Source organism: Gorilla gorilla, chromosome 9 (assembly GCF_029281585.2).
Source record: "Gorilla gorilla gorilla isolate KB3781 chromosome 9, NHGRI_mGorGor1-v2.1_pri, whole genome shotgun sequence".
Lineage (NCBI taxonomy): Eukaryota > Metazoa > Chordata > Mammalia > Primates > Hominidae > Gorilla > Gorilla gorilla.
The window spans coordinates 20,393,575-20,420,708 of NC_073233.2; the positions used below are offsets into that span (position 1 = coordinate 20,393,575).

Here is a 27,134-nt window from a genome sequence, read left to right on the forward strand (position 1 = left end):
AGTTCTGGTTTCCAGGGCCAAGACTGGCCCATCACACATTTCTGCTACATGGGATGCTGTTGATTCCCTTGCCCACTGGATAAACTCCTATTCTTCATTCAACTTACAACACAGATACTACCTCCTCCTTGAAGCCTCTTCAAATTCACCCAGATAGACGCAGATGTTCTCTCCTCTGCAACCCCAGAACACATTGTTCATACCTCCATAACACATTTTACATGTTATAAAAAATATCTGTTGCTATATTTTTTCCCCCAGGTACTAGACTGTGTGCTCCTAGAGAGCAGAGGCCGTGTCTTTTTTGCTCTGTGTCTCCAGGGATGTAGCACTGAGCTAGTGTAGACCAAATGCTCAGTAAAGATAAAAGGATGAGGGAGGTTGACGTATTGCTCAAGGTAACCCATGGGAACTTTGGAAAAGGGACCAGAATAGGAATGAGAAAACTATGCATTTAAGACAAATAAAACCTTTTTTGTTCATTCATTCAACAAGTATATATTGAGCATTTACTATGTGTAAAGTGGTATGCTAGATGCTAAAGATGCAGTGGAGTTCAAGACAGAATTTGTTTCTGCACTCATGGTGAGTACAGGTTATTAGGGGAGACAAGCATTTAACAAATAGTTTCATAAACACATATTGAACTGAAATTGGGTGAGAGGTATTCCAGAAAAGAGGTATTGTGTGGGGGTGAAAGGGGCAGGGAGGTCCTCACAGGGCACTCTATTTTGAGTGTCATGGGCTGTAGGAAGCCTTGGTTTATTATAAGGACTTACCCAAATCTCTCCGTAACCTGAACTTGTAAGAATCGTCCCCAAAGCCAATTCTCTCCATTGCAATCCTTCCAGTGGTCCTTCATTGGCACCTACTAGAGTTTTTCTTTGGAGGTTCAATCATTGTTCCTGAGGACCAGCTCTTTGAAACACATTGTTGGGTAATCAGCCTGATGAGCATTATGATCTTTTATCATAATCACAAATTTCATCATAATCTTCATCCCCAATATCACCATCACCACTCACCACCATCACCATCACCATCATAAATACTACCACCATCATTAGCATCATCATCCCTTAAAATTCTTGAACAGTTTACATGTTCCAGGCACTGGGATAAATATTTATTTAACTCTACGTTCCTGTAAGAAAGGCGATATCATCAACCTCTTTTTAAAAAATAAGGAAATAGATTAAGTAATTTACCAGAGATCACATAAGTGGTAGCTCTGGGATTCTAATCCTAAATGTTTGCTGTTAATCAGTTCCCCGGATGTACTCACAAGATGGCTCTGAATGGAATTCCTTTTTTTTAATCCTTCATAAGCATTTTTCTTTAATTTCTTGGATCTCTTAATAGCCTCTCAGGGGAGGCAATTGGGAGGAGTCATTAGAGAGAAGATTCTATTATTTACTGCCAAGCAGTCATTTTAGGTTATTACTGGGACTCAGAACACACTGCACATTTGTGCCTTTCAGAAGGAAGTTGTATAATGAGGTTCTCTGGAAAGATAGAGTCTCCTCTATTCCTTCAAATTATACTGTGTAACAACATCATCACCAGTGATAATTATGGATTAAAACCCCACACTGAGTTCAGCTTCCAGAGCCTCCATCTCGTGTGTTATATTTAATAGGGTTGTGTACAACCTTAGCTTTCTAGAACCTACAGGAATGCAGTATTATGGGAAGCTGAGTTTATGATTAGCCCTTTAAGCACACTGAGCAGATGTACAAAAGTTGGGATATTTATCATTCAGAAACATTGTTTAGGAATCTTTTAATCAAAATATAACTTACATAAGGAAAAGTTTACAAATGATAGAATGTGGTGAATTATCACATGTTGAATATACTCATGTAATCAGCACCCAGATCAAGAAACAGATCATGACTGGCTCTTCAGCAGCATCCCTCGTTCTGCCTCCATGTTGCACTCCCTCCCTTTCCTGTACATGTTACTACTGTCCTGACCTCTAGCACCATGAATTACTTTGCCTGTTTTTGAGCTTTATGTAAATATATATAAATGTAATCATACCATTTGTATTCTCTTGTGCCTGTCTTCTGTCACTTGAGATTACGTTTGTGAGATTTATCCATGTTGCATGTGGCAGTATGTGTTCATTTTCCTGCCTGTGAGGCATTTGGTTATATGAATATGCCACAATTTATATACCTATTCTAGGGCTGATGGGCATTTGAGTATTTCCACTTGGATGCCACTACAAATAATGTTACTACTAATATTCTTATAGGTATCTTTGGTGCACATATATATGCATTTCTGTTGATTTAAGATGGTATTGCTGGGTGATAGGGTAAGAGTATGTTCAGCTTCAGTAAACACTGCCAAAGAATTTAGCAGCAAAATTGCTAATTTTCACTTCTATCAACAGTGTGTGAAAGTTCTAGTTAACATCACTGGATATTGTTAATTCTTTTAAATTTAGCCAAACTGTTAGATATGCAGTACTATTTCATTGTAGATTTAATTTTTATTTCACTATTGACTATTGAGGTTGAGAGCCTTTGCATATGTTTATTGGCCATTGGGCACCTTCTTTTGTGAAGTATTAGTTTGTGCATTTGTCTTTCTTTTTTTTCTTCTGTTGAGTTGTCTGTCTTTTTCTTATTGATCTGAAATAGTTCTTTATGTATTTTAGATAAAAGTCAGTTTCTGGTTATATGGTTGCAAATATCTTCTTTGACACTGTGACTTGCTTCTTCACTCTTAATGGTATCTTTTGATGAGCAAAAGTTTGATATCACCCCATTTATATATCTTCTCCTTTATTGTTAGTGCTTTTTTATGCTCTGTGTAAGAAATCTTTGTTACTCCAAGGTCATTCGCATTTTATTTCATGCTGCCTTCTTAAAACTTTGTTTTGCTTTTCACATTTAGCTGTACAATCTATGTGGAATTTACTCTGTGTATGATGTGAGTTAAGGGCCAAGATTTACCTTTTTCTACATGGTCATTCAGTTGTCCTAGCACCACTTACTGAAAAGATAATTTTTTCTCCATTGCTCTGATGTATTAGGTTGGTGCGAAAGTAATTGTGGTTTTTGCCATGGCAAAACCATTAGTGGCCAAAACTGCAATTACTTTTGCACCAATGTAATACATCCTTTGTCATAAACCAAGCTTCTGTATATTTGTGGAACTTTCCTGGACCCTAAGCTGATCAACTGGCCCATTTTTCTTACCTTGCTATAGTCCACTGGCTTAGTTTCTGTAGCTGTGTAAGTCTTGATATCTGGGAGTATAAGCCCTTCAATTTTGCACTTCTTTCATTAAGATTGTCTTGAACAATCTTGGCCCTTTGCATTTCCATATAAATTTTAGAACCAGCTTGTCAATATCACAAAGAGCGTACTGGGATTTTAATTTAGATTGATGAAACCTATAGATCAATTTGAGGATAATTGACATCTTTAGCAATACTGAGCCAACCAGTCTAGGAACACTCAAGTAAATTTAATTGCACATCAACTCCGCACTGGTCACTGTGCTGAGCTTAGATGGGTTCTTACCCTTGAACGTCTTACAAATGTGTAAAGAAACACATAAACACAAAATATAATCTAATTCGATACTCTTATCACTGATAATAATGAGTTCATATTTACTAAGGACTTTACACATATTACTTCATTTATACCTTGCACTGATACTTCGAGGTAAGTGCTGTTACTATGCCCATTATGTAGGTATTTTTAATTTCAGTAGGGTCCAAGAGAAAGGGCATGCAGGTCTTTATGGGGAAATCAGAGGAAACATCACACAAAGGGTGGAGATTTGGCTGACTTCTGAAGTTTGCAGAATGGAGGAGCTTGACCATTCCAAGGTATGAGTAGCTCGTGAAAAAATACAACAGGGCGACATGACATGGATTTTCAGGAAACTTCTAGAGAGTGAATCCAAGGATTGAAATGTAGTATGGCAGGGGAATGGGAGCATGGTTAGTGAAGCTGGAGAGGCAGAGCCTGAGGGCTTCTTGGTCTGTGGAGTTTGAGCTTTGTCCTGAAGGCAGTGGCTGTGGAGCAGGGATTATCTGTCTTGGCTGGGGTTCCCCGGAGGCTGATTGTATTCATTTCCTAGGACTGCTGTACAAATTACTATAAATTGGCTTGAAACAACATAAATTTATTCTCTCATATTTCTGGAGGCTAGACATCTGAAATCAAGGTATCCGACGGTGTTTTCTTCTGGAGGGCTCTCAGAGAAAGTTGGTTCCATGCCTCTCGCCTGGCTTCTGGTGGTTGTCAACAGGCCTTAGCTTTCTGTGGCTTGTAAATGCATGGCTCTAATATCTGCCTCTGTCATCTTGCGGCATTCTTCCCTGTGTGTCTCTGTGTCTTTTCTTATAGAGACATAAGTTGTATGGGATTTAGGGCCCACCTGAATCCAGCATTACATCTTAACAAACTGCATCTGCAAAGACCCTATTTCCAAATGAGGTCACATTCCCAAGTATGGATTAGAACTTCAACATATCTTAAACCATAACACAAGCCTCAGATGAGGATTCAGATGCAAGTGATTCTTTTAAGGAAGTGCTCCCAGGGGAAACTAGTAAGAGAGTGGGGGAGGCAGGACAGCAACTGGGAAGGTGTCCTGCCAGCCTGTGATCCCAGGCATGGTCCCTTCAGGTAGTTTCAGTCAGATCCTGCGGGGCCATTTTGGAGTGTAAAGTGCCTCTAAGAATTGTCCTCACCTGATGCAAGGCAGCTGGACCTTTCATCTTAGGCAGAGTAGGCTCCAGTAACCTGAGGACCAGGGACACAAGAGCCACAGGGGCTGGCCACGGGAAGCAGAAATATATTAGTGCCAGGGTCACATTAAAATGTAAAAAGGTATTTGAAGAAATCTGGATGGAGTATCCTTAGTGTTTGTTACTTTGTCCTCTGTTCCCTTTCCTCCAGAATTGTGTATAATGGCCTTGAAGACCTCCCACCCTCACCCTAGAGAGTCTAAGACTGCTTTTTGGCTTCTGTCTGTCCTTCAGAGATTCCCAGCTCTGTCCCCTGCCAGCATAACCACCATTTTTTTGCTTGACACTGAACACTACACTTTTCTTACTCTTCTTTGCTTTATTGTGCTTTTTTTCCCCTCATTCCTTCTTTTTTTTTTTTTTTTTTTTGACAGAGTCACGCTCTGTTGCCCAGGCTACAGTGCAGTGGTGCAATCTCGGCTCACTGCAACCTCTGCCTCCTGGGTTCCAGCAATTCTCCTGCCTCAGCCTCAAGAGTAGCTGGGATTACAGGCATGTGCCACCATGTCCGGCTAATTTTTTGTATTTTTAGTAGAGATGGGGTTTCACCATGTTGGCCAGGCTGGTCTTGAACTCCTGGCCTCAAGTGATCCACCCACCTCTGCCTCCCAGAGTGCTGGGATTACAGGCATGAGCTGCCACGCCTAGCCCCTTCTTCCTTTTTTTCTATCTGATCTTTTACAGACATCAGTAGCTCCTTTACTTTTGTGGGATAACCGGCCAATCACAGCATGTCATTTACCTTCTTTATGTCTTAGAGTTCTTTGCTGTGTCATTCTGTTGGTGGCTCAAGAGCAGCCACTACATTATCCAAGACAGTGGTTTTATTTGTTGGAGTTTTAGGGTACTTCTTTTTTTATTATTATTATATTTTAAGTTTTAGGGTACATGTGCACAACGTGCAGGTTCGTTACATGTGTATACATTAGGGCACTTCATTTTCAAGACTAAAACTAGTTTAAGGAATTTGGAAGACTAAATGCTCCTCTTCAACAAGAGGCTGCATATCATATTCACAAATATTATATGTCAAATGAATTGATTTTTTAAAGTTTAAAAACTTAATAATCAGTCAATATTTGTGGAAGATCCATAGCATGATGAATATATTTGGTTTGTGAAGCCATGGATATAGTGTTAAACTGGGGAGAGTGGGCCTTCAAATCTGACCCTAAGTTGCCCACTGGATGATTTTATGATCTTAGGTGTGTCTGTTGACCTTTCTATGTTTTACTTTCCTATCCGTGAAATTGGAGAGCTGAATTAGAAGATACTTGAGATCCCTTGAAGGTCTAATAGTCTGTAACTCCATATCTAATGTCCAGGATCTTAGCACTTTTATGCAGGCAGTAAAGTAATTTAAATCTCATTACATCAATTTAAAGAAACTTGAATTGAACATCTATTAGATGCCAGGCTGTGTGCTAGGTTCTGGGGATAAAAAGAGAATGAAAACCCAGCCCCTCTCCTGTATTGGCACAATCCAGTGGAGAAGGCGAATCAACAAAGAATTGCAATTCAGTACAAAAGAATACTGCAATAAAAGATTTCCATCTCAGGAGACTGGGGGTCCAATGGGAGGGAGGACCACGATTGCCATGTTGAGAAGATCCTTGAGCTAGATTTTTTTTGTTGCTTTTGTTTTTGTTTTTGTTTTTTGAAATGGAGTCTCACTCTGTCACCCAGGCTGGAGTGCAATGGCACAATAGCGGCTTACTGCAAGCTCCACCTCCCGGGTTCACACCATTCTCCTGTCTCAGCCTCCCAAGTAGCTGGGACTACAGGTGCCTACCACCACGCCTGGCTAATTTTTTTTGTATTTTTAGTAGAGACAGGGTTTCACCGTGTTAGCCAGGATGGTCTCGAACTCTTGACCTTGTGATCCGCCCGCCTCGGCCTCCTAAAGTGCTGGGATTACAGGCGTGAGCCACCATGCCCGGCCGAGCTAGATTTTAACGGAAAAATCGTTTCCTGGGTAGACGTAGGAATGAAGAGTATAACAGACTTATAATTCCAGCTGCTGTAACAGGTGGCCCTCCACAACATAAGTTTATTTCCAGCTCATGCAAAGTACAGTACGGATGTTTCTGGTCAGTAGGTGATTTTCCGTGGGGTTGTTTAAAACCCCCAGTTTCCTTCCCTCTTGTGGTTCCACGGCCCTGCTCCTGGGACATCAGAGTCTTCTGCTGGACCCTGCATTAAGCAGGCAAAGGCAAGAGAGTGAGAGTGCAGGGTCATGTGGAAAGCTTGTACAGGTCAGGCTTGGAAGTAGAGTATAGCAGTACTCCCTTATCCGAGGTTTTGCTTTCTGTGGTTTCAGTTACCTGCAGTAAACTGTGGTCCAAAACCATTAATTGGAAAATTCCAAAACTAAACAATTCATAAGTTTTAAATTGCATGCTGTTTTGAGTATTGTTATAATGATTGTGTCTTATTAGTTATTGTTGATTTCCTTCTGTGCCTAATTTATAAATTAAACTTTATCATATGTATGTATGTATGTATGTATGTAAAGGAAAACCATAGTAAGCATAGGGTTTGGTACTATCCATGATTTCAGGCATCCATTTGGGGTCTTGGCATGTGTCTTGGCCTTATCTGCAGGGGGCTACTGTATATCATGTCTGTCCATGACTTCCACTGGCAGAACTTGGTTATAAAGCTGACTTAACTGCAAAGGAGGCTGGAAAATGTGGTGTAGCTGTTTCCACAAGAAAAATGAAATATGTTTTGAAGAACATACAGCAGCCTCTGCCACAAAGGTCATCCTACAGGATTTTGTGCTGTGAAGAACTAGTTTTCTCTTGGGCCAGTCTAATGGAAGTGTAATGTTAGACAATTGTCAAGATTGAGTTTCTGACCAGGGACTATCTTTATCAAATTGTGGTTATTGGGAGAGAGCTCACCACACCCCTGGTTGGGTCAAGAATCCCCAAGTAAGATAGCAGCTCAGATATTTAACAGGTTCTGAAATGTAAGAGGGAGCTGGGTGAAGTGGGTAAGAGTTCTCACCTCAATGGATGAAGGCCTCACCACTGTCCATGGCCTCTGTAACTCACAGGTCTGGGATATTGATGGAGAACTCAGGTCTATCCCATTTGACAAATGGACAATAATTGATTCTTATACTTAAAACCTGCTTTTTTCTCTCTCTGCAGTAACACTTTCAGCTGCTCCTCCCTCCTACTTCAGAGGATTCACATTAATTGCCCTCAAAGAGAACAGAGAGGGTGATAAGGAAGAAGACCATGCTGGGACCTTCCAGGTAAGACCCTGCCTGGGCTTATTCAGTGGCCCTCCCTGCCCTGGGAGGTAGAGGCTGGAGAGGTACAAGTGTCTCAGGTGGCTTCCCATGCAGTCCCTTGACCGTTGGCCAACTGGGGCAGGTCCATTTGAAAGGGTCATCATGGAGCAAGCAGCAAATGCCGCACACCTATCTGAGCAAGGTTGGCCACGAGGCAGGCCTTGCTTTGCCTCAGCAGATCACGGGGCTCTTCTCTGGGCCCACAGTGTCCTTCAGCAGCCAAGCGTGGGGAGAGCACTTGGAGCCCTGGCTAGGCCTGGCTGTTTTGCCTGCACAGGCATTTCGTGATTGACTGGTTAATTCTCAAGTGTAAACGGAACAAGAGCTCGGGACCGCCAGGCTGGAGGGAGTTCAAAGCACAGGAGAAGGACTATTAAGGGAATGTAGAGATTGATTTATGAGGGAAGATTAAAAGAATTAAACATGCTTTTCTTGGCCAAATGAACAGGGCCGAGTTTAAGAGGTGGTAATGGTCTTTAAATGTCAGTCCTCACAGAACAACCTCCTCAAGGGGAAGCTTCATTTGACTTTGCATGAAAGGGCACACTAAGACAAAAGTGGGTCAAGAAAAGAAAGGGAATCGCACAGACAAGGACCCCGACAGTGAGTCATATTTCACTGTGGAATATTCTTCCAAGGGAAGTGGTAGGAACGTCATCCCCTTTCAGAGGTTTAGAAAAGAGCCGGCAAGTTGTCAGAACACATCCCAGAAGGACTGGAGTGATCCTAGGAGGAGGCCTGGCCAAATTTGCTGTAATTACTTCTCATCTCAGATTTCCATTGTTCTGGAATTCATTTTTATCTGGCATTTGCAAACTAAGAAGAAAAAAACTCAGAGAATACTTATACCCATAGCTGGCTGCTGGAGACTCTGGTACAATTTGTGGGCTCTGTGGAGGACCCTGGCCCAAATACCTCCCTTATCCAAAGACATCTTTTAATCCTTGTGGCCAGGTTGTAATTTTTAATCCTGTGATTTAAATTATTTTTCTGCTCTCTGGGATTCTAGGTTTTGGGCCTGGTGAGACTTAATTCCACGCTCACCATAATGTCCTTCTATGGCAAAGAACCTCTTGGCATGTATCTGAAAGGGTGACCCAATAATAATACTAGCAACAGCCAATATTTGTTGGGTACATACCATATGCCAGACACTATGCTAAGTGCTTTACTTTATCTTAGTTTATCCTGTCTTTGTTTATCTTTGTTTAATTCTCAAAACAACCCTAGTATGTAGGAACTATTATCCCCATTTTTGGACCAGGAAATTGAAACTAGAGAGATTAAATCACTTGCCTAAGCTTGCTTATTGCTTGTTTTAGTCCATTTTGTGTTTCTATAACAAAACACCTGTCACTAGATAATGTATAAACAATAGAAGTTTATTTCACTTACTTGACATGAGACTGGGAAGTCTCATATCAAGGTACCTGCATCTTATGAGGGCCTTCTTGCTGCATTATCCCATGGGGAAAGGCAGAAGGGTAAGAGAAGGTGAGAGCAAGAGGGGTCCAAACTCACCTTTATAACAAATCCACTCTCAAGATAACTAATCCACTCCCATGATAACCACAATCCATTCACAAAGGTAGAGCCATCACGACTTCATCACCTCTTATTAGGCCCTACCTCTCAACACTGTTGCATTAGGGATTAAGTTTCCAACACATAAACTTTGGGGGACACATTCAAACCATAGCAGCACTGTTCTGGCTAAATTCAGTAAGTTGATAGTCTTCTCTGACTCACAGTTGTTTCTGCTTAGCTTAATCCTTGTTCTTGCAACTGATTGGTGAATACAGGGCCCTGCTCATAGTGGGCAGCGCATAAATATTTGCTGAATGAGTGGATGAACATTTGACTCTTTCTGCTAGTGTCCATACCTCAGTCCTATTTGGAACTGTTGTTGAACTCCTATCTCTGTATGCATCTTCCCTTCTTCCTCCTCTTGGAGCTTCAGACATCCTCTCTTGTTACACAGCAGTGGTTCTCAGAATGCAGTCTCAGGACCAGCAGCATCAGCAACACCTGGGAACTTGTTAGAAATGCAAAATCTCAAGCCCATCCAGACTTACTGAGTCAGAAACTCTGAGGGTAGGGCCCTCACAACCTGTGTTTTAACAAGCCTTCAGGGTGAATCTGATGCATGCTCAGATTTGGGACCCATTATTCTAATGAGACATAGACCAGCCCTCTAACGGGATGTCGTCCATCATCACGTCAACACATCTGTCTGTTCCTATCTATTCTCTCATTGTTTCCACCAGCCCTAGAGGGATCAAAGTGGGATAAGAATATGAAAATGCCTAGCATATGATAACGACAATAGCTAACACTTAAATAGTGCTTGTGTGCCAGATACTGTTCTGAGTGGTTTACATTTGTTAACTGAGTTTATCTTCAGAGTGACATGATGAGGTAAGCATTATTATCCTATTTTCCACAGAAGAGAAACTTGTGGCAAAGAACAACTAAGTAACTTTCCTAAGATGCCCAGCTCTAAGTGATAAAGCTGGGGTTCAAACCCGGGCAGTCTGTCTCTGGGTACCTGCCTGTGACCACTGTGTATGCCATCTCTCAGTGTATACCTGTTAAATGAAAAAATAAGGGCTCACTATGACTTTTATGACAGTCTCTGTGCCAGGTGCTTTATATGCATTAGCCTTTTTTTTTTCCTTAATTCTTGTAGCAACCTTGTGTGGTCAGTATTGTTATCTTCATTTTTCAGATGATGAAACTGAGTCCCCAAGGAGTTCAGTAAGTTGACCAAGACAGTCCAGCATCTCAAGGGTCCAAACACTGCCAGTTTCTTATTTCTCAAACGTTATCTCCTCACCCCTGCCCTGCCCTACCCTTGTGCCATCAAAATGCACACTCCGCTTGGGTTCCAATTGTCTCAGAGATTTGGGGGAAGGAATCATAGCCCATGCCCCTCATCTTACTTCACCTGCTCCTATGATATGTGGCCCCCATGCTGTCCCTTCCAAATCTATCATGAAAGTATTTTTTCTCTGTACCAAAGCTGTTATCTTTGGAGTCCTTGATTTATTCAGCAGCATTTGTTGAGTGCCTGCTGGGTGCTAGGCACTGAGTTAGGCATTGGGGATAGGGTGGTGAGGAAAACAGAGATAGTCCTCATGAAGCCTAAGGAGTTCTCCTTGTCATCATCCCATAAACTGACCTCTGTTCCTGAAAGTCAACAAGTCACCCACTGAAACATAAGCCAACAATCAGAAAGAACAAATGCCATTGTAATTAAATATATATATATATAGTGATTTAACAAATAGATAAAGACTTCTGTTTAACACCTTCACTTCAAATATGATGACTTTGAGGGCTTAACAACAACCACAAAATTCTAATACTTATTCATTGATACATAATATTTAACATATTTGTTGGATACGTGTGATATTGTTATATATATAGAATGTGTAATGATCAAGTCAAATATTTCAGGTATCCCGTCACTTTGAATATTTATCATTTCTATGTGTTAGGAACAATTCAAATACTCTCTTCTTGCTACTTTGAAATACACAGTACATTGTTGTTAACTATAGTCACTGAATATTCTTTTTTTTTTTTTAAGTTCTGGGGTATGTGTGCAGAATGTGCAGTTTTGCTACATAGGTATACATGTGCCATGGTGGTTTGCTGCACTCATAAACCCGTCACCTACATTAAGTATTTCTCCTAATGTTATCTCTCCCCTAGCCCCCGACCCCCCAACAGACCCTGGTATGTGATATTCCCCTCCCTATGTCCACGTGTTCTCATTGTTCAACTCCCACTTATGAGTGCGAACATGCAGTGTTTGGTTTTCTGTTCTTGTGATAGTTTGCTGAGAATGATGGTTTCCAGCTTCATCCATGTCCCTGCAAAGGACATGAACTCATCCTTTTTTATGGCTGCATAGTAGTCCATGGTGTATATGTGCCACATTTTCTTTATCCAGTCTATTATTGATGGACATTTGGGTTGGTTCCAAGTTTTTGCTATTGTGAATAGTGCCGCAGTAAATACATGTGTGTATGTGTCCTTATAGTAGAATGATTTATAATCCTTTGGATGTATACCCAGTAATGGGATCGCTGGGTCAGATGGTATTTCTAGATCTAGATCTTTGAGGAATCACTACACTGTCTTCCACAATGGTTGAACTAATTTACACTCCCACCAACAGTGTAAAAGCGTTCCTATTTCTCTACATCCTCTCCAGCATCTGTTGTTTCCTGACTTTTTAATGATCACCATTCTAACTGGTGTGAGATGGTATCTCATTGTGGTTTTGATTTGCCTTTCTCTAATGACCAGTGATGATAAGCATTTTTTTCATATGTCTGTTGGCTGCATAAATGTCTTCTTTTGAGAAGTGTCTGTTAATATCCTTTGCCCACTTTTTGATGGGGTTGTTTGTTTTTTTCCTGTAAACTTAAGTTCTTTGTAGATTCTGGATATAAGCCCTTTGTCAGATGGATAGAGTGCAAAAATTTTCTCCCATTCTGTAGGTTGCCTGTTCACTCTGATGGTAGTTTCTTTTGCTGTGCAGAAGCTCTTTAGTTTAATTAGATCCCATTTGTCAATTTTGGCTTTGTTACCTTTGCTTTGGTGTTTTAGACATGAAGTCTTTGCCCATGCCTATGTCCTGAATGGTATTGCTCAGGTTTTCTTCTAGGATTTTCATGGTCCTAGGTCTTACATTTAGGTTTCTGATCCACCTTGAGCTGATTTTTGTATAAGGTGTAAGGAAGAGGTCCAGTTTCAGTTTTCTGCATATGGCTAGCCATTTTTCCCAACAACATTTATTAAATAGGGAATCTCTTTCCCATTGCTTATTTGTGTCAGGTTTGTCAAAGATCAGATGGTTGTAGATGTGTGGTATTATTTCTGAAGCCTCTGTTCTGTTCCATTGGTCTATATATCTGTTTTGGTACCAGTATCATGCTGTTTTGGTTACTGTAGCCTTGTAGTATAGTTTGAAGTCAGGTAGCATGATGCCTCCAGCTTTGTTCTTCTTGCCTAGGATTGTCTTGGCTATTGCAGGCTCTTTTTTGGCTCCATATGAGGTTTAAAGTAGTTTTTTCCAATTCTGTGAGCAAAGTCAGTGGTAGCTTGATGGGGATAGCATTGAATCTATAAATTACTTTGGGCAGTATGGCCGTTTTCATGACATTGATTCTTCCTATCCATGAGCATGGAATGTTTTTCCATTTGTTTGTGTCCTCTCTTATTTCCTTGAGCAGTGGTTTGTAGTTCTCCTTGAAGAGGTCCTTCACATCCCTTTTAAGTTGTATTCCTAGGTATTTTATTCTCTTACTAGTAATTGTGAATGGGAGTTCACTCATGATTTGGCTCTCTGTTTGTCTGTTATTGGCGTATAGGAATGCTTGTGATTTTTGCACATTGATTTTGTATCCTGAGACTTTGCTGAAGTTGCTTATCAGCTTAAAGAGATTTTGGGCTGAGTGGTTTTCTAAGTATACAATCATGTCATCTACAAATAGAGACAATTTGACTTCCTCTCTTCCTATTTGAATACCCTTTATTTCTTTCTCTTGTCTGATTGCCCTGGCCAGAACTTCCAACACTATGTTGAATAGGAGTGGAGAGAGAAAGCATCCTTGTCCTGTGCCGGTTTTCAAAGGGAATGCTTCCAGTTTTTGCCCATTCAGTGTGATATTGGCTGTGGGTTTGTCATAAATAGCTCTTATTATTTTGAGATATGTTCCATTAATACCTAGTTTATTGAGAGTTTTTAGCATGAAGGGGTGTTGAATTTTATTGAAGGCCTTTTCTGCATCTATTGAGATAATCTTGTGTTTTTTGTCATTGGTTCTGTTTATGTGATGGATTACGTTTATTGATTTGCATATGTTGAACCAGCCTTGCATCCCAGGGATGAAGCTGACTTGATCGTGGTGGATAAGCTTTTTGATGTGCTGCTGGATTTGGTTTACCAGTATTTTATTAAGGATTTTCATATCAATGTTCATCAGAGATATTGGCCTGAAATTTTCTTTTTTTGTTCTGTCTCTGTGAGGTTTTCGTATCAGGATGATGCTGGCCTCATAAAATGAATTAGGGAGGATTCCTTCTTTTTCTATTGTTGGGAATAATTTCCGAAGGAATGGTACCAGCTCCTCTTTGTACCTCTGGTAGAATTCAGCTGTGAATCCATCTGGTCCTGAACATTTTTTGGTTGATAGGCTATTAATTACTGCTTCAATTTCAGAACTTGTTATTGGTTTATTCAGGGATTCAGCTTCTTCATGGTTTAGACTTGGGAGGGTTTATGTGTCCAGGAATTTATCCATTTCTTCTAGATTTTCTAGCTTATTTGCGTAGAGGTGTTTATAGTGTTCTCTGATGGTAGTTTGTATTTCTGTGGGATCAGTAGTGATATCCCCTATATCATTTTTTATTGCATCTATTGATTCTACTCTGTTTTCTTTATTAATCTGGCTAGCAGTCTATCTATTTTGTTGATCTTTTCAAAAAAAAAAACAGCTCCTGGATTCATTGATTTTTTTGAAGGGTTTTTCATGTCTCTATCTCCTTCAGTTCTGCTTTGATCTTAGTTATTTCTTGTCTTCTGCTAGCTTTTGAATTTGTTTGCTGTTGCTTCTCTAGTTCTTTTCATTTTGATGTTAGGGTGTCACTTTTAGATCTTTCCTGCTTTCTCTTGTGGGCATTTAGTGCTATAAATTTCCCTCTACACACTGCTTTAAATGTGTCCCAGTGATTCTGGTATGTTGTGTCTTCATTCTCATTGGTTTCAAAGAACATCTTTATTCTGCCTTCATTTCGTTATTTACCCAGTAGTCATTCAGGAGCAGGTTGTTCGGTTTCCATGTAGTTGTGCAGTTTTGAGTGAGTTTCTTAATCCTGAGTTCTAGTTTGATTGCACTGTGGTCTGAGAGACAGTTTGTTATGATTTCTATTATTTTGCATTTGCTGAGGAGTGTTTTACTTCCAATTATGTGGTCAATTTTAGAGTAAGTGTGATGAGGTGCTGAGAAGAATGTATATTCTGTTGATTTGAGGTGGAGAGTTCTGTAGATGTCTGTTAGGTCTGCTTGGTTCAGAGCTGAGTTCAAGTCCTGAATATCCTTATTAATTTTCTGTCTCATTGATCTGTCTAATATTGACAGTGGGATGTTAAAGTCTCCCGCTATTACTGTGTGGGAGTCTAAGTCTCTTTGTGGTCTCTAAGAACTTGCTTTATGAATCTGGGTGCTCCTGTATCGGGTGCACATATATTTAGGATAGTTAGCTCTTCTTGCTGCATTGATCCCTTTACCATTCTGTAATGCCCTTCTTTGTCTCTTTTGATCTTTGTTGGTTTAAAGTCTGTTTTATCAGAGATTAGGATTGCAACTCCTGCTTTTTTTTTTTTCTTTCCATTTGTTTGGTAAATATTCCTCCATCCCTTTATTTTGAGCCTATGTGTGTCTTTGCATGTTAGATGGGTCTCCTGAATACAGCACACTGATGGGTCTTGACCCTTTATCCAATTTGTCAGTCTGTGTCTTTTAATTGGGGCATTTAGCCCATTTACATTTAAGTTTAATATTATGTGTGAATTTGATCCTGTCATTATGATGCTAGCTGGTTGTTTTCCCCGTTAGTTGATGCAGTTTCTTCATAGTGTCGATGTTCTTTACAATTTGGTATATTTTTGCGGTGGCTGATACCAGTTGTTCCTTTCCATGTTTAGTGCTTCTTTCAGGAGCTCTTGTAAGGCAGGCCTGGTGGTGACAAAATCTCTCAGCATTTGCTTGTCTGTAAAGGATTTTATTTCTCCTTCACTTATGAAGCTTAGTTTGGCTGGATATGAAATTCTGGGTTGGAAAGTCTTTTCTTTAAGAATGTTAAATATTGGCCCCCACTCTCTTCTGGCTTGTAGGGTTTCTGCAGAGAGATCTGCTATTAGTCTGATGGGCTTCCCTTTGTGGGTAACCTGACCTTTCTTTCTGGCTGCCCTTAACATTTTTTCCTTCATTTTAACCTTGGTGAATCTGACAATTAATGTGTCTTGGGGTTGCTCTTCTCGAGGAGTATCTTTGTGGTGTTCTCTGTATTTCCTGAATTTGAATGTTGGCCTGTCTTTCTAGGTTAGGGAAGTTCTCCTGGATAATATCCTGAAGAGTGTTTTCCAGCTTGGTTCCATTCTCCCCATCACTTTCAGGTACACCAATCAAACATAGATTTGGTCTTTTCACATAGTCCCATATTTCTTGGAGGCTTTGTTCCTTTTTATTCTTTTTTTCTCTAATCTTGTCTGCTCTCTTTATTTCATTAAGTTGATCTTTAATCACGGATATCCTTTCTTCCACTTGATCAATTTGGCTATTGAAAGTTGTGAATGCTTCAGGAAGTTATTGTACTGTGTTTTTCAGCTCCATCAGGTCATTTATGTTCTTCTCTACACTGGTTATTCTAGTCAGCAATTCATCTAACCTTTTTTCAAGGTTCTTAGCTTTCTTGCATTGGGTTAGAACATGCTCCTTTAGCTCAGAGGAGTTTGTTATTACCCACCTTCTGAAGCCTACTTCTGTCAATTCATCAAACTTATTCTCTGTCCAGTTTTGTTCCCTTGCTGGTGAGGAGTTGTGATCCTTTGTAGGATAAGCGGCATTCTGGTTTTTGGAATTTTCAAACTTTTTTTGCTGGTTTATCCACATCTTTATGGATTTATCTACCTTTGGTCTTTGATGTTGGTGACCTTCTGATGGGGTCTTTGAGTGGACGTGCTATTCCTTTCTGTTTGTTAGTTTTCCTTCTGACAGTCAGGCCCCTGTGCTGCCAGTCTGCTGGAGTTTGCTGGAGGTCCACTCCTGACCCTGTTTGCCTGGGTATCACCAGTGGAGACTGCAGAACACAAAGACTGTTGCCTGATCTTTCCTCTGGAAGCTTCATCCTAGAGGGGCACCTGCCAGATGCCAGCCAGAGCTCTCCTGTATGAGATGTCTGTTGGTTCCTACTGGGAGGTGTCTCCCAGTCAGAATACACGGGGGTCAGGGACCCACTTGAGGAGGCAGTCTGACCCTTAGCAGAACTTGAATGCTGTGCTGGGAGGTCCACTGCTCTCTTCAGAGCCATCAGGCAGGGCCGTTTAAGTCTGCTGAAGCTGCACCCATAGCTACCCCTTTCCCCAGGTGCTCTGTCCCAGGAAGATGGGGTTTTTATCTATAAGTCCCTGACTGGGGCTGCTGCCTTTTTTTCAGAGATGTCCTGCCCAGAGAAGAGAAATCTGGCAGTCTGGCCACAGCAGCCTTGCTGAGCTGCAGTGGGCCCCACCCAGTTTGAACTTCCCAGTGGCTTTGTTTACACTGTGACCATAAAACTGCCTACTCAAGCCTCAGCAATGGCGAACGCCCCTTCCTCTACCAAGCTCGAGCGTCCCAGGTCCATCTCAGACTGCTGCTGTGCTGGCAGCGAGAATTTCAAGCCAGTGGATCTTAGTTTGCTGGGCTCCATGGGGGTGGGACCTGCCGAGCCAGACCACTTGGCTCCCTGGCTTCAGCACCCCTTTCCAGGGGAGTGAACGTTTCTGTCTCACTGCTGTTCCAGGCACCACTGGGGTATGGAAGAAAAGAGCTCCTGCAGCTAGTTCAGTATCTGCCCAAATGGCCACCCAGTTTTGTGCTTGAAACCCAGGGCCCTGGCTGGGTAGGCACCAGAGGAAGTCTCCTGGTTTGTGGGTTGTGAAAACCGTGGGACAAGTGCAGTATCTGTGCCGGAGTCCCTCAGGCTCAGTCCCTCACGGCTCCCCTTGTGTAGGGGAGAAAATTCCCTGACCCCTTGCTCTTCCTGGGTGAGGTGACGCTCCATCCTGCTTTGGCTTGCTCTCTGTGGGCTGCACCCACTGTCCAACCAGTCCCAATGAGATGAACCAGGTACCTCAGTTGGAAATGCAGAAATCACCTGCCTTCTGTATCAATCTCACTGGGAGCTGTAGACCAGAGCTGTTCCTATTCAGCCATCTTGCCAGCCTCCCCTAAATATTCTTTAAATTTGGTTAAAGATTACATTTGTGGCTCTAAAAGTGACTTTGAGAGAGGGTTACTTTGCTTCTTTATGAGTGAATCCTTATACAGAGAACACAGACTCACAAAATACAAACACAACAAAAGCAAATTTTAATGCTGTCTTTGCAACTCCTTAGACTTAGTGGCGAGGGAATGGGCTTCCTAGTACCAGGGAAAGTAAGAATTACAGCTCTCACCTCTCCAAAGAAGGCCGAGGAGAAGGGGATGGGGCTACCTGCTCTGGCCCCAACAGCGGGTTCCAGCACAACAGCATTGGCACACACTAGATATCAGAAAACACAGAGCCTCTCTTTGATGAGATAGCTGATTCGGTGAAAGTGGCAAGGAACTCAGGGACTCAATTGCCTGTACAAAAGTAACCCACCAATCCTTAAAAATTATATTACCAAAAACTGCTCCCTGGAATGCTGTGGCCCAGCCAGCTGCCCAGCTCACTCTCTTGTCTCCTTCAGGTCTCTGATCAGCGGTCCCTTTCCAGGGAGCCCTGCCCTCATCGTCCTATCAGGCACTTCATTCCTCCTCCCATCCCTGAGCGAGGCTCTTTCTCTCTCTCCCCAACTTAGTGTTTTTCCATTGCAGTTATTGCCACCTGCCATGCTATTTTACTTATTAACTTGTGTGTTATCTGTCACCTTCCACTGAACTATAAGCTCTACAGGGCAGGATTTTAATCTATCTCCCTTCAGAGTATCCCTGGCAGCAACTATGAACGGGACAGAGTAGGCACATGAATATTTAGGGACAGAATTTTAAGCACAGTATTTGCACTAAAATTTAAGCTGCTAATTTATAATACTATTCATTGCCTTGTTTTATTTTTAATTTAAGTCCTTCAGGTATCAACTAGTTTAGGTAACACTCTGCCAATCAAAGGAAAAAAGTCTCAAAACAAAAGAATATTTGTCTGAGAAGAGCAGATCAATACCATGCAAGCAAGTATCTTTTAATAGTCTTTTATATTCATAATCACCTGTTTTTAAACTATTTTTGTGATCTCTACATTAACAATAAATATTTAGTGGCATTTAATGGGTTCTGAGCCACGTTAGAACCTAAAAGGGCTTTTGACACACTTTTCTAAAAATAAAATGCTATTGCAAGCTTGTTCTCAGGAATTCTCTTTGAGTTCATAGGAAAACCTGCTCTCATTACACTAACCTAAGCTTAATCAGGCCCCTTATAGGATGTTAGGATTTTTAAAACTGCCATTCACTATTATAAATAATGGAGTAGAAACAGTTTCTTGCATAAAACTTTTTCTCATTTGGTATTGTTCACTAGGACAAGTTCCTAGAAGTATAATCACAAATGCAAAGGATATGGACATTTTTTATGGTTCTAATATGTATTGCCAAGATGATCCCCCATCCCCACACACACACACACACACACACAAAACCTGCACTCAACAAAATGGAATATGGGCATTCCATCATGGAAGTCATGGCCACTGATGTGAAGGGAAACAGACATATGAGATCAGGACTGGGAATCACAAGATTTGAGCAGGTTAAATTGATAGATCAAATTTAGCAAGATGAAAGCTAACGGAGGAAGAGAGAAACACAGAAAACCACCTACTTGGATCCAAATAACCAATTGCACGAGTACAAGATGAGAGATTTGGATTTATGGCAGCACATGAAACAAACAACAATAACAAGAAAAATACTCTAGAACTTTCAGTTGCCGTTAAGTAAGTTAAGAATGAATCATCCATGAGATAGGACCACAGAAAACTCATGAGGTCTTAGGATGTATCATAGGAGCATAGTGGCCAGAACACAGGATTTTGATTTTCTTATGAGATTCTTATGCCATTCTGAGAGAGCCCACAATATTCCCTTTGTTTCTCTATATAGTATAACTTTCAGTGAATGAATATTGAAATATAAAATATACAGTGTTTTCTTTCTTTCATTCATTTGTTCATTCAAGTATTTCCATATCATTCATAGTACGCAGTTCTTTTTCTTCAGAGTAGTTATTGAAATTTATAATTATTTGTAGGATTATTTGTTTAATATTACTCTGTTCCACCAAACTGTAGGGCAAAAAAATCATGTCTATTTAATTCACTGTTGTATTTCTAACCACTAGCACTGTGAGTGTTACATAGTGGACACTCAGTAAATATAGTAAGTATTTGCTGACATGAATTAATGAATGCACTAATGACCAGCTATGCAAAATGCAACATACTAGGCTCTGTGGATATGGAGATGAATAAATAAGACATGGTATGTTAGTCTGTTTTCACATTGCTATAAAGATACTACCTGAGACTGGGTAATTTATAAACAAAAGGTTTAATTGACTCACAGTTCTGCATAGCTTGGGAGGCCTCAGGAAACTTACAGTCATGGTAGAAGGCAAAGGGGGAGCAGTCACCTTCTTCATAAGGTGGCTGGAGAGAGAGAGCAAGACAACAAAGTGCCACACTTTAAAACCATCAGCTCTCGTGAGACCTGACTCACTTATCACGAGAACAGCATGGAGAAAACCGCCCCCATGATCCAACCACCTCCCACCAGGTCCCTCCCCTACACATGCGGATTAAAATTTGAGATGAGATTTGGGTGGGGACACAGAGCCAAACCATATCATGGCCCCTGGTATTAGGAGGTCAAAGTCTACAGAAGAACTTCCCAGTTCAGTATTTTATGTACACTGGTGGATCACAGATAGGTTGAAGGAGAACCCAGACGTGTATTTCCCTAGATATTAGGGTGGCCTCCTCTGTTTACCCTAGGGAAATATTACCATTTTCTATATGTGACATAGAGTCAAGAGACCTGTTAGAAAGAACCATATTGCAGCCTGCTAGATGCTAAAATTGCTGCATCTGTGCAAATAAGAAAACAATCATTTGCAGAAAGTGGGTAGTGAGTGCTGATTTGGGAGCACAGAAAGGACATTTACAGAGACAATAACCTTTGAGCTGTCTCTTAGAGTCGTTGAAATTTCAACTGGACAAGGAGTGAAGAGTGTGTGTGAAGACCACTCTATTTTTGCCTCACACCTCTATTTTAAAATTTGCCATATTTTAATGTTTTACTATATCTTCTTTAACAAGCACCTAGAGCCTCACAAGGGCCTAGTAAAAGTTTTTTTTTTTTTAATAAGAAATGAACCAGGGGATAAATGACATCCTGTGCCTTCCCCTTCCCTTGAGGAGCTCACTTGGTGTAAAATGCCTCTGCAAGAGCTATAATGCACAAACAACACATTTTAAAAGCGATGTCAATACCTCTTGCTTGACACTTAGTTTTCTTGCTTAAAATTGCCATGTGAAAAGTCATTTGTAAGAAGCACAAGAAGCAATGTGCACTGTGAGTGCCTGGAATGGACATTGGGTCCTCACACTTCTGCAGCCTTGGTCTCCAGTACCTGCTGCCAGAAAAGATGAAAAATCATTTTCCTTCCCAGCAAGAAAGCCTGAGTCTGGGAACCAGAGGCATTATTAAGACTTAAGCATCACTCCTCTCAACAGAGCACACTTGTGTTTTGTGTTATAAAATACAGAAAAGGATAAATACAGAGAAAGATAAAAAAGAAATAAAAATATGTCATTTTATAATCTAGAGATAATCATTAACATTTGGGTATTTTCCTTCCAGGTTATATATTATATAGAAAACAAAATTGTATATATAAATGTAGTTATATATATACATACACACACACCCCTATATATATAATTTTTGAACAGAATATTGGAACCATTCTCTAGGGTTTTATATCATGTTTTATTTTTATGGGAACATTATATTGTGAAGATATTTCAATGAAATTAAATGTTCCACATGATTTTTAATGGCTTTGTAATACTCCATCATACTGTTGAATTATAATTTATTCAAAGATTCCTCTATTATTGGCAAGATAGGTGGTTCTAATTTTCTTTTCTTTACTTTTATATAAAACACTGCAGTGAACACCGTAACACATAAATCTTTGCACCTGTATTTGCTTATGATAAAAGCAAAGGTTTATGCATCTGTATTTGCTTATGATAAATGAAATTATAGGGTCAAAGTAAAGTTTCTCTCTCTGTACATACTCACATGCATGTATGCACACATGTATATGTATATATGAGCTCTATTTCCAGAGGCAGCCGTTTGGGTTTTGACAGTGTCAGTGGTGGGCACACAGGTTAGCATCACAGTAGAAAGTATTCCTATTTTCAGGCTGCTCTAACTAATCAGAAAGGACCATGCATCTAGCTTAGCTTTGCTATTTAAAATATACAGCGAGTATGTGGAAAGACTTTGGGTTTTGGAATCATTAGATCATCAGACTAGGAGTCAAATTCTGCCCTACTAGCTAAGTCAAGAAGTCGCTGAATTTATCTGAAACTTACTTAGTCCCTTCATCTACAAAATAAAAATGATCAAAATAAAATAATGTATGTAAAATGCCCAACACAGTGCCTGGACATAAGGGACCCTCAATCAATGCCTCCTACTTCTGAGCCAGCAGCCTAGGGTGCATTTTCCACATTTCTCTTTACAGTGAATCATAAACTCCATTCCTCTGTAGATTTGGGCATTTGTGGACCAGTAAGGAGCACATCTGAATCTTGTCAAAGGTGTAACTACTAGCTATCTTTCCAACTCCACAGGTGAGGAGAGAGACAGGCTTCTCTAGTTCATTCTATCTTTATTGTAATAGGATTGGGATGGCTGTAAAATAAAATGAAAAATTTATGTTATGGATACATGATGCGCAAACAAAATCTGTTCAATGTGGGTGGTTGGCTGGGCTCTCAATTGCTGGTTTTATGAACTACTTCCATATAGCAGCTTCACCAAAAATGGAATTTAAATTATACCTTGGCAAAAGGCTCCGCACCAGAGGTATGAATGGATAGCGGAAACCACACTAGATACTATTCTAGTTGCTTCGTATACTTTAACTTTCTTCCTCTTGGCTGGAAGTTCCATGAGAGCAGAGACATCTATTTCTTTCACAACAACACACACAGTGCTGGGTGCCATGCTGAACACATAATCAAAGCTGAGTAAATATTAGTCACATAAATAAATGTATTAACCTCCTCTTCAACTCAGATTCCACTGCCTGCCCACATACACACCCATGAAGTAGGCACTCTTATTATTATTCCCATTCACAGGAAAGTTAACACTGAGGGAATCAGAGCATTGATCGATGGCACAGAGCCAGTAAGTGGCAGTGAACAAAGACTAAGCCACCAAAGGTCTGTGTCATTTTCTCTATTCTGCATCTCTTACAGCTCTGGGGAGAGATGTGTGGGAGAGACAAGACAGAAATTTACTGCTAAACCCCTAAAATCCTTTCTGGGTTATTCCAGGGGTCATACCAGGTTTACAGTTTCACAGATCCATCAGGTCTCTTCCAGGCCTTTGAAATGCCATCTCTTCTGTCTTTCCTGACATTCATGTTTTCCTTTCATCCCATTTGGAATCTGTGCACCCTGCCTCCTCTCTGAGATCTCAAACACTTGGCACATCCCTTTGTTCTAGTTCTTCGCTCACTGTGTTACCCTGATGAGTTAAATTCCCATTCCCCTACAAGATTCTGTAAAGAGGCAGACAACTGGGCCATGTCTGTCTCTCTATTCCTGTGGCCACCCCTGTACTCCCCTGGCCTCACCAAGGCCTAGCACACTGGCCCGGTGATAAGTGCTTTCCAAATTGATGGATATCTGCTGCTGGAATTGCTGGCCTTACCCACTTGTTTGCAGACGTTAATTGGTCTCCTACTTTCTTGCATGGAACTAGCATTGTTTCCACATCTATTTTCTAAAGGTCTGGAAATCATTTACAAATACATGATAGACTTGTTTAATAGACAATACATAACTTTTATGCAAAAAAGAACTTTTTCATGTATCTATTAAGTAGTTTTTTAAAAAGCCAATAAGTTCCTGTGGCCTTGCAATCCTCTCATCTTTAAAATGAGAGTGACGAGCCTCCATTCCAGATCTAACTACTCTATGGGATAGCTCTTAATTCTGGTTTTGCAAACACTTAAAGCTGTTGTGTTTGTTTTTTAAAACAGGTAAAATCTAAAGAGTAAATGGGTCATAGTTTACTGAAACAGTATCCTATTGTAGGATATTTAGAGAATTTTTTAATACTATAAATAATTTAGCAGTATACATTTGTATAAAGAAAACCCTCTTATTTCATTTATGAGTATATAAATGACACTGTCATGTGTAAGGCACGTTCTAGGCTCTGAGGATATAGCTGTGACATAACAGACAAAAATCCCTACCCCTTTGGACATTATACTTCTATATTTTAGATCATTTCCATGAGATACAGTCTCATGTTTCTGGATCAAAGAGTTTTTAGGCTCTTGATACACACTGCTATATCATTTTCTTTCTTTTTTTTTTTTGAGATGGCATCTTGCTCTGTCACCTGTGCTGGAATGCAGTGGCATGATCTCAGCTCACTGCAACTTCCACCTCCCGTGTTCAAGCAATTCTCCTGCCTCAGCCTCCTGAGTAGCTGGGACTACAGGCGCCCGCCATCACACCCGGCTAACTTTTGTATATTTAGTAGAGATGGGGGTTTCGCCATGTTGGCCAAGCTGGTTTCGAACTCCTGACCTCAGGTGATCTGCCCACCTCAGCCTCCCAAACTGCTGGGATTACAGGTGTGAGGCACCGCGCCTGGCCTGCTATATCACTTTCTATCACACCTGACCAAGTAGGAGTTTGAGTAGGAGTCTGACTCAGAGCTTGCTTTTAGAGAGTATATAACCTTTGCCAAGTTACTTTGTCTTGGTTTTTCCCTTGGACACAGACTTTCTCTCCAGTTGGCCCCCAGCTGGTACCTTATGTCGTATAGTCCTTTGTGTTCAGGAGGACTGGGTGTTGGCTGGAGGAAGTAAGTTCCCATCCTTCTACCAGGTGGTTACTAAACAGATCTTGCAAATCCTGTTCTCATAAAATTACCTCTTTGGAATAAAGTTCAATACCTTAGATTTTTGCCCTGACAAATTAATTATTCAACATGGTTCATCTCTCTAGCATTCCAAGGTTCTTCTATGTTAGGCATCTTTTATCTGCCATGGTTGATCACTGTCTTCACAGCATTATGTCATCTGCAGAGTGAACAGGTCTGTCTCCCTAGCCATGGATATATGCCTCAAAAACTCTATTTCCTCATCCCTCTACCTGGGATGCTCTCAGGTAGCCACAAAACTCCCTCCCTCACTTCTTTCCAGTTTCTGCTCAAATGTCACTTTTATCAGAGTCCATTTCTGACCATATTTTATAAAGCAATACCCTCATCATTCTAAACCCCATTTGCCTTCCTTTATTTTATTCATCTGACTTATCAGCCCCAGACATGTTATATGCTTGATTGCTTATTAGCTATTACCCCTACTGCAATGTGAACTCCACAAGGGTATTACTTTCTTCAGCACTGCATCTGTTCAGCACTATAATAGGGCCTGGCACATAATAGGTGTTTAATATATAGCTGCCAATTTATTGGGTGTGCTTTTTTGAAATCAGCCTAAGAAACAAGTTGTTTTTTCATCATGAAATGACACTGACTTATGGTATTGACAAGGATTCTGGCCCCCACCCTCAGCCCATTTTCCCCCCAAAGTCAGCTGACACCCCCAGGACTTCTTCAGATGGACCAATATGAAGACACATGTGCATCACATGCACAGCCACACACCCCCTGGCCCCTCCAAAACAGCTTGTACTTATGTGGCTGCCTTTCTGGGCCCTAGCATTGGATTTTACCTGAATCCCAATTTTACCATTTTAGTGGCAACATAGCCACTCCACCCCTCATTAACTATATAAGCTTGGCCACTTAATTTAAACTTGCTGAGTTTGTTTCCTTGCCTGTCAAAATTGGAGTAATACTAAGTCGAAGAGTTATATAAGAACTTTAATGTCTACTGTGACATGTGAAGAGCTTAGAAATCATCACTCCTGTCCTCATACGAAAAAAAGCTGAAAAACTGAAAATCAACAACTCTAATTACTTCCATTAGAGAACTGAGGTCAAGAGGCAAACCTTTGCCACCTCCTTCCTCCTCCACCCCGTAAGAAATGGAGAGACAAGTGAGTACTGAAAATCACAGATTCTCAGGAGCTGCTGGAAACAGTAACTGGTAGGAAGACTTAAAGGGTAACTGATGACTAGCTACAGGCTGAGTGTAGACTGCTTGGAGAGTTAAACTCCTGGGACCCCAATCCTGAAGGGACCCCCACACTTTTGTGAATTTTACCCCCAGGAGCCCCCATCAGGTTCTCACAGTGAAAATCAGAGAAATCTCCTCCAGCTTGAGGCATGGGAAGGGAAAAAGAACCTTTCTGAAATCTGGCCAGATCCTTCTCCCTAACAAGGTCTGCTCTCAAGGAAACTACTTTACCGGAGTCTTATCTGATCCGAAGAAAGAACAATTAGCCAGCTCCAGCCCTGTCTAGCCTTCCTGTCTCATATAAAGGAAGTAAAAAAAGGCTAAGAAACTTTTCTGAAGACCACACACAAAGATTCTGCCCCAATAAAATATTGAGATTTAATCAAAAGATAGACCGTTACCCTTTCCCAATATGTTACCATCACATCAACAAGGCTCAGTATAACAACAGAGAGGGCTGCAAGGCATAACCTCTACTTAAGAAGGAGTTTCTAGGGAAAACCAAAGACAAAAATGAGAAGAAAGAATGACAAACAAACATAATAACCAAGAACTGCGGGAAAATTACAAAAGATGTAACGTATGTATAATGGGAATATCAGACAAATAGAGAAAAGAATAGAAGAAATATTTGAAGATTAGATGAAATAATAAAAAGGCTATTATGGTAAGTAGCTGGTTCATACTAAGTGATCAATAAATGGTAGTCATAATTACTATTATTAATTGATCAAAATATCAGAGGAGGGAAGAAGAGTTGAATCAAAGGCAACTGTTTAAACAGGACTTAGTCATGATCAGGCACAGGAGGGAGGACGTCTTT

At 40.7% G+C, this 27,134-nt stretch overlaps 1 protein-coding gene across 1 annotated transcript in view; it reads left to right on the top strand.

The window, feature by feature from the left end:
• SPON1 (spondin 1) overlaps positions 1-27,134 on the top strand; it is a 286,962-nt gene that overhangs the window by 12,445 nt on the left and 247,383 nt on the right. The window contains exon 2 of the mRNA XM_019037489.4: positions 7,939-8,045. Coding sequence (XP_018893034.4) covers positions 7,939-8,045 — 107 coding nt within the window. The remainder of the gene's footprint in view (positions 1-7,938; positions 8,046-27,134) is intronic.